The sequence below is a fragment of the Centrocercus urophasianus genome, unplaced genomic scaffold (genome assembly GCF_019232065.1).
Source record: "Centrocercus urophasianus isolate 14NV4802_14NV808 unplaced genomic scaffold, USGS_Curo_1.0 seq_16, whole genome shotgun sequence".
Lineage (NCBI taxonomy): Eukaryota > Metazoa > Chordata > Aves > Galliformes > Phasianidae > Centrocercus > Centrocercus urophasianus.
In genome coordinates this window covers 31,841,143-31,854,192 of record NW_024884711.1, presented here as the reverse complement: position 1 = coordinate 31,854,192, position 13,050 = coordinate 31,841,143, and the positions used below count along the sequence as shown (strand labels likewise).

Genomic DNA, 13,050 nt, shown 5'->3' with positions numbered 1-13,050 from the left:
GACACATGGTAACAGTATTCAAGAAGTAAACCAACAGTAAAAGGGAGAAATAAGGAAACACAGACTGGGGTGGTAATTCTGGTTATGTTCAGCTGAAATTACTTTTTTTCAGAAAAATTGTTGAGATTTCAGAAAGCTGCAGCCGTTCTATCTGAAGATACAGCCAAGGTTTTTCTCAGTATTTAGCTGGACTAAAGAAAATAAAGAAAGACATAGAAAGAAACATTTCTGCTGAGGTACCTCCAGAACCCCGTGCTCTGTGCTTCATGTACCTGCTTTGCCTACTTCAGGCAATTGATGTGACTCCAGGTCCCTCATTTCCCAGCGAAATACCTGATTATCACAATATAGAGAATACCAGCCTTTCTTTTGGCAGAGACATGGAACTTTAATTCCTTAGGTAAACATTTACTTGATCAGAGAAAAATCTGAAAATGTTACAGCTCAGCAGTAAGAGTAGACCTAGCTCATAATCATCTTGCTCAGTACTTTGTGAGAGGTGCAAATTCAAGAGTCTCTGACATGCAGGCACCCTCACCATTATGCCAGCTGGTAGTTAAAGGGCTGGGATTCAACTCCAGGTGAAGGTGACTGAAGTGAAGTGTGTGTATGAATGTGTTTACAATTGTCCTTTGTCTCCAAGCTCTCATTAAAGTCAATGCCTAGTCACTAGAGGCTTGATGCACTTGCTGGCATATGGCTATTGAGTGCCATCTGAAGTGCTTCAGGATGCCCATGGCATCCACATGGAGCTGGCATAAAGGACAAGACAGATGGGGCTTTTTGGGAAGAGAAAAATGGGCGTGTCACACGAATTAAAGCTAGGGGCCAGAAGGGCCAACCTGAGACATCTCAAATATCTCTACCAAAGCATTTGGTGGTTTAGAAAAAAATGAATCAAAATCTAGGTTCTGCTGACTATGAGGAATTTAGACATCTAGTCACTTTTACGGTTCTACACTGAGGTGACACATTCAGAAACCGTATCCCGCTTGGGGTGTTGCTTCAAAAATTCCTGAACTTGCACATGATTTCCCAATGGAAACTGGCACACTCTCCGCAGCACTGTGATTTGGGCAGGCCTGCAGTTTGATGGGTTCAGCACAAATCTGCTAATCCTTGGCAAAAAAAGAACAAGATAGTGTTTTGTCCAAATGTTTCTATTGCACTCCAACTCTAAATGCAGCATCAAAACTGCAATGATAGAGGATTCAGGTGATTTAACCATTCTGAGGAGATGGTAGATATGGGAGCTTACTTACTCCAGGCTCTGCTGAGTGTTTTGCACTACAAGGAAAGGTCAGGCTCATTTAAGAATGGAAAAGGAGAATAAGTAGTCTGTTCTAGCACGTTCATAAAACTTTATGCTAGGTTTTGTTTTTCTTTTCTTTAGTGTTCCCTCCTCACAATTTAGACTAGCTTGGGCTCCTCTAGGTGCCATGGATCAGTGTAAGAAGCACTGTATGAAAGGGACATAAATTACTTACTGATAACTGGATATAAGTTAAAGGAACCAAAATACTTACTGGAAATGGCACAATTGGTTTCATACTGCTACCTGACAAGGCTATTGAAAAGTGCAAATTATAAAGCACTTTGTATACTTTCTTGGACTTCCTGAGCAAATTCTCATTCTATTTCTATACAAAAAAAAAGTCAATAGGAGATATTTTAAAATATATCAAGTGACACTGTCAGTGGAAATGCCATATAAGCTAAGTATGCTCTCTTTAGACTTATGAATGTCTGACCTTTGAAGTTGGCTGAAACCTTTCTTTTGAGACAGTAGCTGTCTCAACACTGTTTTCAAACCAGAAGAGGAGTTTTGTATTGCTTTAAGAATAAATAGGAAAAAATTACTGTGAGAGCTATCATTGGCTCAGTGCCATTAACAGATGCATCTGACAATGACTAAAACCAATACTAGTGTTGGTACACACCCACAAAGGCATACTGGAGATAGTTTAGATCTAGATAGCTCGCTTACTGGCAACATTAGCTTATATTTGGGGTTACCACCTTTGTAATTACTGAAGGTGCACTGCAGATTTGAGCCAATTTTTTTCAGACCTGTGCCTCTTTAGTTGTATAGACACTTATTTCAGAGCTGCCTAGACTACATCTGGCTTTGGGATGTCTCTGCAGGGACAGGGGAGAAAGAAATATAGGAAGGGAAAAAGATATAACATACAACTAGGTGCAAGGTGATAACTGCTGCTGAAGAGAAATACTAGTTGGCTAGCTCAGATTGAGCCCTGGCAAAAAGAAGTCAGACATGAGTGCAAGTACAGGTTGTTGTCTTCTCAAACGTAACAACTATCACTGATACGTAACAAAACCTATTCCTAGCAGAACAGCATGAACACACACATTACATGCAGATCATGTCACACGGGGTTTCAGCAGCACCAGCTGCAATAATTAGATGTATCAGACTGGGAGTGAAAAGTCTTGCTATGGCATTTTTCCAGCCCACTTCATAGCTGTAGAACATGACTCTGCTGCTTTGAGGTACCAGTAGTGGAATACATCAATCTGTCTCAACCTCTGCAGATAGCTACATGATGGATAAATTATACCTCAGAAAGTGTAAATGAGCATAGTCAGTAGTGTGCTTAGGTCAGAGCAAAGAATCTGGATCAACGTATTTTGTTTGGGTAGAACATTAAAAACCAGGAAAGCAAACAATTCGTACTTGCTTGAAGTCTGATGATGTATTTTTCAATTTTTTGATTATGTTTTGCATTCTGGTATTCTTTGCGAGCAACAAAACCCCTGTAAGCTGGAAAGAGATGTGAAAAAATAAAGAATCCATTAGGTACACAAAAGGGTTTAAGAACAAAATAAGTCTGGAAGGAATTACAGACTTCCATTAAAATATTTTTATAAAAATTTTGCAGGCTTTATCTTTCAAAAACCAGCAAACAAGTATAAGCACTATGAACCTCCATTAAAATTACATTTTCTGGCAAGTTACGTTACTATGAATGAAATGAACACAAAACACAGGAGAATCAGAATGTACAGCAAGATGATGTATGAAATGTATTAAAAATTTCAGCTGATGTCTCCATCAACAGTGTAATTGGTCTTATTATCTGGGATGTTTAATCCATTATATTTTTATTATTATATTACACAACCTTGACAGAGCATGCTAGAATATTATTAATAACACTATCATTTACAGAACCACATCCTTCCACTTAAAAAATTGTCTTTAAAGGTAAAAATATTGATAAATGCAACTTCAGTAAGAAGACCGTCATAAACTGTTCAAAAGAAATTTTTCTTCACAAGAGCAGAAATGAAGTATCAGACATTTTGTAAAATATAACAACAGTAAAACAGCAAAATCCATATCCAGCAAGCGCAGCTGCATACACGTGCTAACTTTAAGCAAATCTTCAAATGTTTTAAAGCTATTACCTGATTGTATTTTAATAGCGCTTTGTTCCCTTTGTTCCTTTATCTTTTTGTATCTCCTTGAGCCCAGCCATCCTCTGACATAAGCTTGAATCAATATAATCCTATCAACTGTCTCTTTGCGCATTAAATTCAGCTGTTCCACGTGATAGTATTTGAGAAATACCTTAAAAAGAGGAAGCAGACAAGCAGTGGTTTTAGTTACTATGGCTTACATAAACTGGCCCCCACAGTCCCGGTATTCACTCAATCTACTTAGAATCTACAAGTCACAAGTTGGTGCCAGCAGACCTCTTACTTCTATTACCTAAAAGATCATTTTTGTTAAAGAATCTTGTTTGTTGTAGTATTGTTTTACCTTACTCTCTCCTTCAACAAAGGTGATCCAAATCTGGAACTTTCAATGTCTTATTTCCAAGTTTAAATCTAAGGCATAGCTTATTAATTAAATTTATTTCATCAAGCATGAAGCTGATATAAGCTCCTACTGGCCAAAACCTTTTCTCCTCCCATTGTGAGTCTGGTTGCTCCAAGGAAGAAGAATAAGCAGATTCTAACTATCACATTTTTAGAAATACAATACGAGCGGCATCATTGGTCACATTGGTAAGGTAGACTGTGGCATCATTACAGTTGATCAGAATTTTAACACATTACTGGGTCAGGATTTCAGCCAGATACTAAGGAACAGTTCTGCAAAATACTTTTTGTTTGCTTTGGTTTTGTTTTAGTACCAGAAGAGACCAAGAACAACTCCAATCAAATGAGTAAAGAGATTGAGAAAACAAATTGCCTAGTAAATTAACAGTGACATGCTGCAATAATGTTGATTTGGTATATGTACTGTACATATAAAACAACAGCAAATACGAAAGGTTACTTTAGTTTTTCCAAGAACCCAGTTGTCAAGGTGGGCTTTTTCCAAGATGGCAGCACAAGTTTCTGGGCTGACTGGAGGATCATCATTTGTTTTGTAACAGATGAGATAATACCTAAAGACAAATAGATTATTCTTTATTCCATTAACAGCATGCAGTATTTGCAAATATATCTAAACCATTCATTTACATTAATAAAAACAGTTCCATAAAAGAAAACATAGCACTGAAAAAAACGAAGAGTACACCAAGAAAACTGCTGTGATTTATACATAGTACTGAGAAATTCAATTAAAAGCAGATAAGTGACATACTGCACACCCTGGAGGGATTTTAATTCTATACCAACACTGGGAGGCTTTAAAAAGTGTGCAGCTCAAGCAGGGTTGTGTGCCAGTTCTTTGTTGCTCTGACTGCACTCTGTGAATTATTTCAGTGGTAAAATAAAAGTATTTGTGAAGATTTTCTGTCTAAATTAGTCTCCGTCATAGCTAGAAATGTCATGAAGATTTCATATCTTAATTCTTGTTCTAGATCATCTACCTTTTAGAGGCCTAACATTATGTGAGATGCATCCCAGGTCTTGTTACTTCCTTGGATTGAAAATTACCCATACCATACAAATTCTGCTGGCAGGTAGAAGTGTACTTGCATGTTCCAGGACTTTTTAGAATACCTCGTTGCAAATTGAATTGTACTTATCTTGTTTTCGATTTTGTCTTTTTCTTTTTTAATTCAGAAAAATTATGTTAATATACTATGTCTGCTTCCTGACACTGCATTCTAATTTTTTTTTTCCTAGTTATTGAGCCTTCATATGCTAAGTATGGATTCTACCAGCTTTAGATGAAAGTAACAATTCCCACAGAGAATAATAAAAAAACGAGAGAATGCTTTTTCCTGCATTATCACTACCAATTCCTATTCTAAGTTTCAAATAATAATAATAATAAAAAACCAGGGAGATACGTACCTGTTAAAAATCTCTTTTTATGTAATGCTGTATCAGCTATGCTTGAGACCTGCACAGCCTCACTGCCATCAGGGTCACGCTCTTTGGAGAGCTTCCTCATTGTGGTCACTGATTTTCTTTTCTTTCCTTTACCAGAGCAGTACAGTTTTTGATAAAAAGTAGCAGCTAAAAGCCACAGCACATCTTGGTGCAGTGATGACTACTTTTTCCCACACTGCACTCTTCCAAGACTGTAATAGTTCCAGCAATGCTTTTTCCAGAAACTATGCTATTAAAACATCACTTTGTCCTTCCTCTCTCTCCTTGTGCACCAGCAGCACTCCATGGCTAGCTCTCTGTTTCTAGGGCACTATTACTTTTAAGCACTTCTGAGTGTCTGTTGCTTGCTTTTTCCCAGTCTTGCTTTCCATTTCAGAAATCTAAGTTCTGATTGAGGCAAATATTCAGGGTCTTTATTTGCAAAAGAGGACTACAAGCTAAGTACTCAGAATTCATTTTTTGAGGCAGTGGGAGAAGAGAGAGTTAATTATCTAATTATATAAAATTATCATTATTCTTCTTAACAAATGGTCAATACTTAGAAATTGTATTTTAAACAGAACTATGCACTTAATGAACTTCTCAGCCCTAAATGAGCAGTTCCAAATTATCATCAATCCCTGCCAAAAGCACATGTTGCACAGTGCTGTATGTCAGAAGCTGGAGGAATGGGGACAATTCTCCAAATTCTCCACTCCAATTTGAAGCATTAAACTCCTAACCCTCAAATCTCTGAAGAAAACTTTCAGATTATAAGCAAGTCAATTTCTACCCAATGCACAGGGAATCTGAAACAATCATCCTGAGATGCATAATCTTTCCCTACCAATCCAGAAGGGCTCAATCAATAGATAAATCTTGTGATTTATCTATTTTGTCATCCAGTCTGCAATCATCTTTGTAACAGAAAACATCTCTGTATTTTTTTGAACACCATGCCAAAGTCATGCTTATCAAACTCTGAGCAGCAATGACGCAAGAGAAAAAAACACTTCTTCACATCCATATTACCGTTTTATGAAGTTAGCAAAGAGTATGCGGTGCGAATAACCCTGTCTTCGAATCCTTGCTGTCTCCAGAATTCCTGTGTAACGCAGCTGAACCAGCACTTTTTCTTTATCAAACTTGTTTGCCTGCCGGTCATTGTTTGGCTTGATGCACCGGACAAAATGAGGCTGGCCAACCACCATTTTGGATAACAAATCCATGAGTGAGTACTGAAAGAAAGGAACAAAATATCCAATGCTGGGATGCTTAGAAAACTTCCACGTAGTTCCATGTGTAGCTGAAATTTTGTTTCATATGATCAGAAACACGTGAAACACCATTCACATTTCAGTAAGAGGGAACTTCAACAGTAGATGAAGTAAATGGCCCACCAACAATTCCAGCTTCAAAAAGATCAGCATATGATTGAGGGCCACACTGACCCTCAACGGGTCTATCGTAGCCCATCCAGAGCATTCTTACTAAAATTGCAATAATTTATGGTACTGCCAATAGAACTCCTGCTTTGTTTTGGGAAGCAAATTGCAGTTCTAAAAACTGATCTGTTTCTTACAAGCTCCCTGATGACCAGTGCATGTAACAGCAGCTGGTGGGCTGGGTTGGCCACATTCAGATCAAGCTGTACATTTAGCAGAAACAAAGCACTGTTTGCTAGAGCATAAATGAATTCTATGTACAGCTGCAGAAGAGGGAAGAGTTAAATGAGGAATATTTCTAAAGACATCCCACTCATTCTCCTGAAAGGCACAAGTGCTTGACTGCACATTTTATGCCTAATGCTGAAGATAAGGAACAAATAAGTGTTTGGAGCAAGTGCATCAGGCTTGCTGTGTGCATCAGTGACTGAGCTATTAGTGACAGTGCAGCTGTTAAAAGTGTTAAATGCTGTCAGACCTGACGGAAGGGCAGTGTCCCTGGAAGCCTCTTCCCAGACACATCAGTCTAATACATGATAGAAACTCTCCTTGTACTTCATTATTTTTCTTGGAATCTTGTTAGGTAACTGCAACCTGCGTTTGTTTCTTTTTTTGTTTCTTTGTTTTTAACCTATTGTTGACTATTTGAGGATCTTTATTCATCCAAAGAGAAAGTCTTAAGGATGGGAAGTGGAAGAGCAACAAGCCAGTAAACATCACCATCCCTGCATTAAATTGGAAGAAACTAAAGTCACCCCAGAAGAGGGGTTGCTTAATCTACTCTGATATAGCACGTCCTCTTTGTTGTATAGGCTGATGGTGACACTACAGCTGCCCTGCTGGCAGCAAAACTTTGAGAGGGGCAAAACTAAAAATGCACAAAATCAATCCCAAGTTGCATTTTCCCCACCTCACCAGGACGCCAGGCTAGCAGAGAGGGTGCTACTTGTAGCTCCTCATGCCAACTGAAAAAAACCTCAGTTTGTATTTCATAACATTCCTTTGTAGGAAGATCTTATTAAGACACAAATGAACAGGCTCATTCCTCAAGATTCAACCTGATTCCTCAAAAGAAGGCAGCCAGGATGTCGTGCAGTTCAGCAGTAGGTTAGGCACATGAAACTGGTGTAGGATGTCAAGAGCCATGTTTCCTATTAAAATGTGCAACTCCGTTCTGGACAAATGCTGTACAACGCAGCAAAGTGCTTAATTAGCTTTATTACTAGTGTGGCAGTGAAACACAAACAAGTAGGACAGGCTAATGGATATGCTTTTTTCTACTCAGCCTGGGAGGCAGATGGTTTTCTCACTCACCCAGGGATTTCTGCTTAAGAGCAAACCACTGATGAGCTGAGTTTTCATTTGAGAGCATTAGCTAGCATGATCTGACCAGGGATTTCCACTATAGAAAACAGTAAAAGAAAACTGCAAATATAATAACTCATCCTTGGCTTCTGTTGCTAAATTTGTTGGTAATGCACTGAATCACAGACAGGAGCTTTGAAGTAGATTCAATACATTTTTCCATCCAGAATATTAATGTACCATCCAGCTTTGAATCACCATGATACCTCAACTTGAATAATCCTTGGTAGACCAAAAAGCTGTGTAATTGTGTTTACTAACAAAGAGCTGCTTCTTATTGTTCTCTGTCTCAGACGTAAACGAACTCTTACAGGTCATAGACATTACCAGAGCCACCTTTACATTTTTGCTGGGAGATAGGAGTTATGAGGAGTTGGAGCCTCAGAGCTGTGCTCCAGTCAGCCAACTCTGTGCATGATTTTGGAGGAAAGAATGTCCTTCACAGATATTTTCTATGTCAGAATCAGCAGCACAGCCACCGCTTGAGAAAGTAAAAAGCACTGCTGAAGAAGCCAAAAGGATGGACCCCAAACAGCCTCTATGACCATCAAAATCTTCCTCTGTACCTCCTGTTCCAAATTAGCTTTGCCCTTTTACTTCTTAAGATCTTAGGGAAATGCTATACAACTAGTCTTCTCCTATGTCCCTTAGGAAAAAGCAGGCAAATGAAAGATGATTCATACAGAGAAGCATCATGACAGAAATATGGCTGTGTATTTGAGTAATATTAGATGGAACATCACAGTCTCCTTTAGATATTTATACTGCACAAACTGCTGCACCCTATGTGCATGTCACATTCTCTAAATTGACCATTGTTGACTCTAAGATAACAAGTGTATTTCAAAAGCTGAAAGAATGAATACTTACTCTACTCTAAAAAAAAAGGTGAAAAACATCTGATATCTTACTCTGAAATAAGAAGCGACTGTTTGTGTTTTCATACTGGTTGTCTCTCTTGGATGATGTCCAGTATCTCCTGATTCATTCTGTATAGATGAAGAAAGAAAATACACTTCTTATCTTTGTTGAGCCTACAGCGCCCTTTCCAAAGCCTCAACCAACCACTTTTTTGAGAACATCAATTTAAAAAAAAAGTACTAAAAACTGGAAAAATTACTGTATGATCACTAGCACAAAGTAGTTACACCAATACAATACATTACTTTGCTGCACAATACACAAACATTCACACACAGAGGACACAATCTGAGAGCAGAACATCTAAATAACTGCCACAAATACCTTGACAATGTCTGAGAACCTGTTATTGTGGACCACTGCTAGTGTGGTCATTCTCTATGGAACATGACCATATTTCACACCAAATTACTAATTTTTATTTTTATTTTTTTCTGAAGCTTTTATAAAACTATAGCAAGAAAGAAGGGAATGTTAGTTTTTTTACCTCACGGAAGGAATATGAATTGCACAACACAAAGATATCCAGCTAAACAGAAAAGAAAATAGGAGAGGGAGAAAAACCATCGAAGGGGTTACTTGCTTACTTTTAGAACCAATAACAGTATTGCCTTTGTAGTTTAACTTAAGATTCAATGAGGAATTGTGATATCAGCTTTCTTACCTTTGTGTGACTGATTGATTTCTGGGGGGTCCACATCTGGTAACTGATTGTAGTTTTGCTTTTACTGTGTGCCAGGTTACCTATGGGAAGATCAAAGAATGCAACCTACCAAAATGCTTAGATCTCATCTAAACTGAAAAATATGTTGAACCACCTTATTCAGTATAACCATATGATCATAAAAGACATTGACTTTTTCTGTGTATGCTGTCATTTCTCTTTGCACCCTTGAGATGGAACAAGCTCTGAAGAAATTGCAGGAAGATGGAATCGGACTGAATTTTCTGCCTTCAGCATTTATATCACCTACTAGAGCAAAAAAAATAGAACGCTGTAGAAGGTGAAAAAGATATGTCTTATAGTATCCATGAGCTTTTACCCTGAGGAGGTTATTTTGCTAGCCTAGTTCTAAGGCTACATATGTAAGATAAAATTATATGCCAGCATCTTTCTCTAGCTCTGAGGTCAGATGACATGGCATGACTCAAGTTTATATAGCTAAACTCGATACTTCTCCACTCTCCTACTCCACTGGTAAAAATACAGTTGCATCCCCCCCACAGAGCTTGCTAGAAACCTTTGCTAATTTGTACTTTCTTGTGAAGTGTGCCTGGGTATTCCTGGGAGAATGCTAGCTGACACTGATCAAAACTGTCCCAGGGTGACACAGTAGCAATTAATCATAATGGACAATCTTGTGGCAGTGTTTTGGCTATTGTCTGATGGCCCTGTTTTGCTTATTATTACAGACATAGTCTTAAGACTGCAACCTTGGAATTCTTAGCCAAAAACTACCCTTATTATAATCACTTGAAGGATAAGGTTCATAGGAGTGGTTTATATAGACACTGACCTTCTAAAGAAACAGTAAAAATACTACTGGACTTCACACCATGTTGCCTTATGTTGATAAATCCCACCCACTGCTGTACGCTGCCATTGCTTCTGCTATTAATATAACTCCTGTGAAATTTAACTACACACTGTGAGAACCTACAATCTCTCTGTGCTCAGCTACTATAAGTAAAAGAAGGATAAGAGTAACATAAAAGTTGGATAAAAAGCTGCAACTATATGGTATGCCCAGTTAATGCATCACGGATTATGTGATGGTATCAAGTGCAAAAATCCCCTGTGCTTAGCTAAATATCACTGGGTAGAAAGGAAAGAGAGATTACTCTCATCTAACGTTGGCTATCTGGAAGTGAGGTGTCTACCAGATCTCCACTGCATTCAGTGAAGACAGGGACCTTCAGAAGAGATTTATCTCATCCTAAGAGAAACACTGAAGATGGATAGGATCGGTTGGACTCTGGTTATACCTCAGTGTTTCCACTGACTCTATGTGAATGACTTAGACTGGAAAACTAACTTTTAGTTGGTTAGAGCTGGATTGTTTAGGTCAGTTTCAAAAGGTGCAACATTTGATTTTGATTAACAAGAAAACTAAAATAATCTTCAGAGTCATAAATGCAAAACATTACAAAAGTTCTTGTACCATTTGGGCCCTGACCTTGGCTCTACCGAAATTATAGTTTAACATCTTAGCAGATGTAAGTAATGTTCAGAGGACACTGTGCTCTGTGCTTTCCCAATAATACTGACCTAAAATAGACTTTCAAGACTAAATTTTGCATTCCACCAGCAAAGCTTCCTTCATGAGTAACAGGAGCTTTGCCAAAGCCCTAGCTTCTGTAAGTTATGATAACACTTTGGAGAAATTTCCATTAGGCTCTTTCAATTTAGTTTTCCTGTTCTTCTATGCAGTGGTACAAGAAAGTACTGTTGTAAAATACTTATTGTACAGCATCAGTACCCTCACACAGGGAGAAATATATACAATAATAAGTAACCCCTGCCTGTCTATAATACACATAACAGCAGTTACCCAGTAAATTCATGGTAAACTCAAAGACAAGACACAAATGATGCTTGATACCTAGATTTTCTGGTTGTAAGGATAAGATGACTTACCTGCGATCAAAAAAGACAAGTAAGACGCTGTACAAAGGACATAATTCAACTAAGGTGCAACTTTACTTAGAAGTAATGTCTGTAGAGCCAGTTACATTCCTACAACCCCTTGTAAACTCTCTGAGGAAAAGTTCACTATTAGGACCTCAACAGTTAACTATTATAATGGACTAAGACTGGGGAAACAGTGTCTCCTCTTTCTCTGCAGCAGAAGTTAGGAACCCATCTGGGTTCCCTACTACTTTCTGAAAAAAACTGCATGAGACAAAACAGACAACTTACATATGCCCTGTCCAAAAAAGGCCAGTGACTTACCTGATCCTTTTTGTTCAGTCCTCAACTCAAGAGATGTACTCCACTCCCTGTCCCGAGCCCCTAACCTGAAGAGGGGACCCTGAAAGAAGCCTCTACCACTTCCTTCGCACTTGACCAGACCAGTCCCTCCCCTGCAGCTTGAGATGGCAGGGGCTCCATTCTGTATAGATTCTAGGGTTGGAAAGTTAAGCCACAAAGTGTATAATGTCATAAATAAACGGTCATATGAAATCCAGCAGTGGTCAGCATGAAGGCTAGAGAAGGACAGTAGGAAGATTACCACAATAGCAATACCTGTTTTTGTAAGAGGATGCATTACCAACTGTCGTATCAGATTGTTTTCAGAGGATCGCAGAAGCAGCACAATATCAGCTGGCAGAGTATCTCTATTTTTGGCCAGGAATCCACTTGCATTATACAGAACCTGTTTAAAAAGTGCATTTATGCATCTTCCGGGCTTTTGAAAAGTAGTTGTAAATTCAACCACTCTGGCATGTGGCTTGTAATATATTAAGAGACATTAATTTTTCAGCCATGAGGTTTGCTCTTGCTCACAGTCTTTCTTTTGATGACAGACAGTTTTAACTTTTCAATATTGAGAGCCATTATGATGCAGATTACTAAAAGCAAATCTATTACTCCAGAGTACCTGGAGACACTGTTATGCCCTCATTCAGGGAATACTAGTTTTAATCAGTGTGGATTTAGCAGTAGAATAACTGTATTGTAGCCATCCTTTACACTAGTACAGGTGTAAATACACAACAAGCAGTGAACTTGCTTTCAGCCCTGTTGCATAGGGTTACCCATATTGTGCAGTCTTTCTGACCCATTCATACTGGGCCCAGGACTTACCCTCTTCCTAGAGAACCCTGCATTAACTACAAAGGAAGTTTTCAAAGTAACAAGCTGCACACGAGATCTCTACAAACAAATCCAGGCATGGGATATCTAACTCAATATGTACCTCCAGAATTCTATCTGTCAATGACTCACAGGAAAACCAGGCCAAAGGGTGGCAAAAGCTGGCCAGGAAGTGGAGGAATCAGGAATGGTACAGGCAGAGCTGAC

General features: G+C 38.5%; 1 protein-coding gene across 1 annotated transcript in view; it reads right to left on the bottom strand.

The window, feature by feature from the left end:
* Window positions 1-13,050, bottom strand: part of LOC122159639 (myosin-IIIa-like) — a 57,805-nt gene that overhangs the window by 14,309 nt on the left and 30,446 nt on the right. The window contains exons 13-19 of the mRNA XM_042817426.1: window positions 12,274-12,403; window positions 9,691-9,770; window positions 6,328-6,533; window positions 4,307-4,418; window positions 3,430-3,592; window positions 2,696-2,782; window positions 1,752-1,833 (exon numbers count right to left, since the gene is read on the bottom strand). Of these exons, the coding sequence (XP_042673360.1) occupies window positions 1,752-1,833; window positions 2,696-2,782; window positions 3,430-3,592; window positions 4,307-4,418; window positions 6,328-6,533; window positions 9,691-9,770; window positions 12,274-12,403 (860 nt within the window). The remainder of the gene's footprint in view (window positions 1-1,751; window positions 1,834-2,695; window positions 2,783-3,429; window positions 3,593-4,306; window positions 4,419-6,327; window positions 6,534-9,690; window positions 9,771-12,273; window positions 12,404-13,050) is intronic.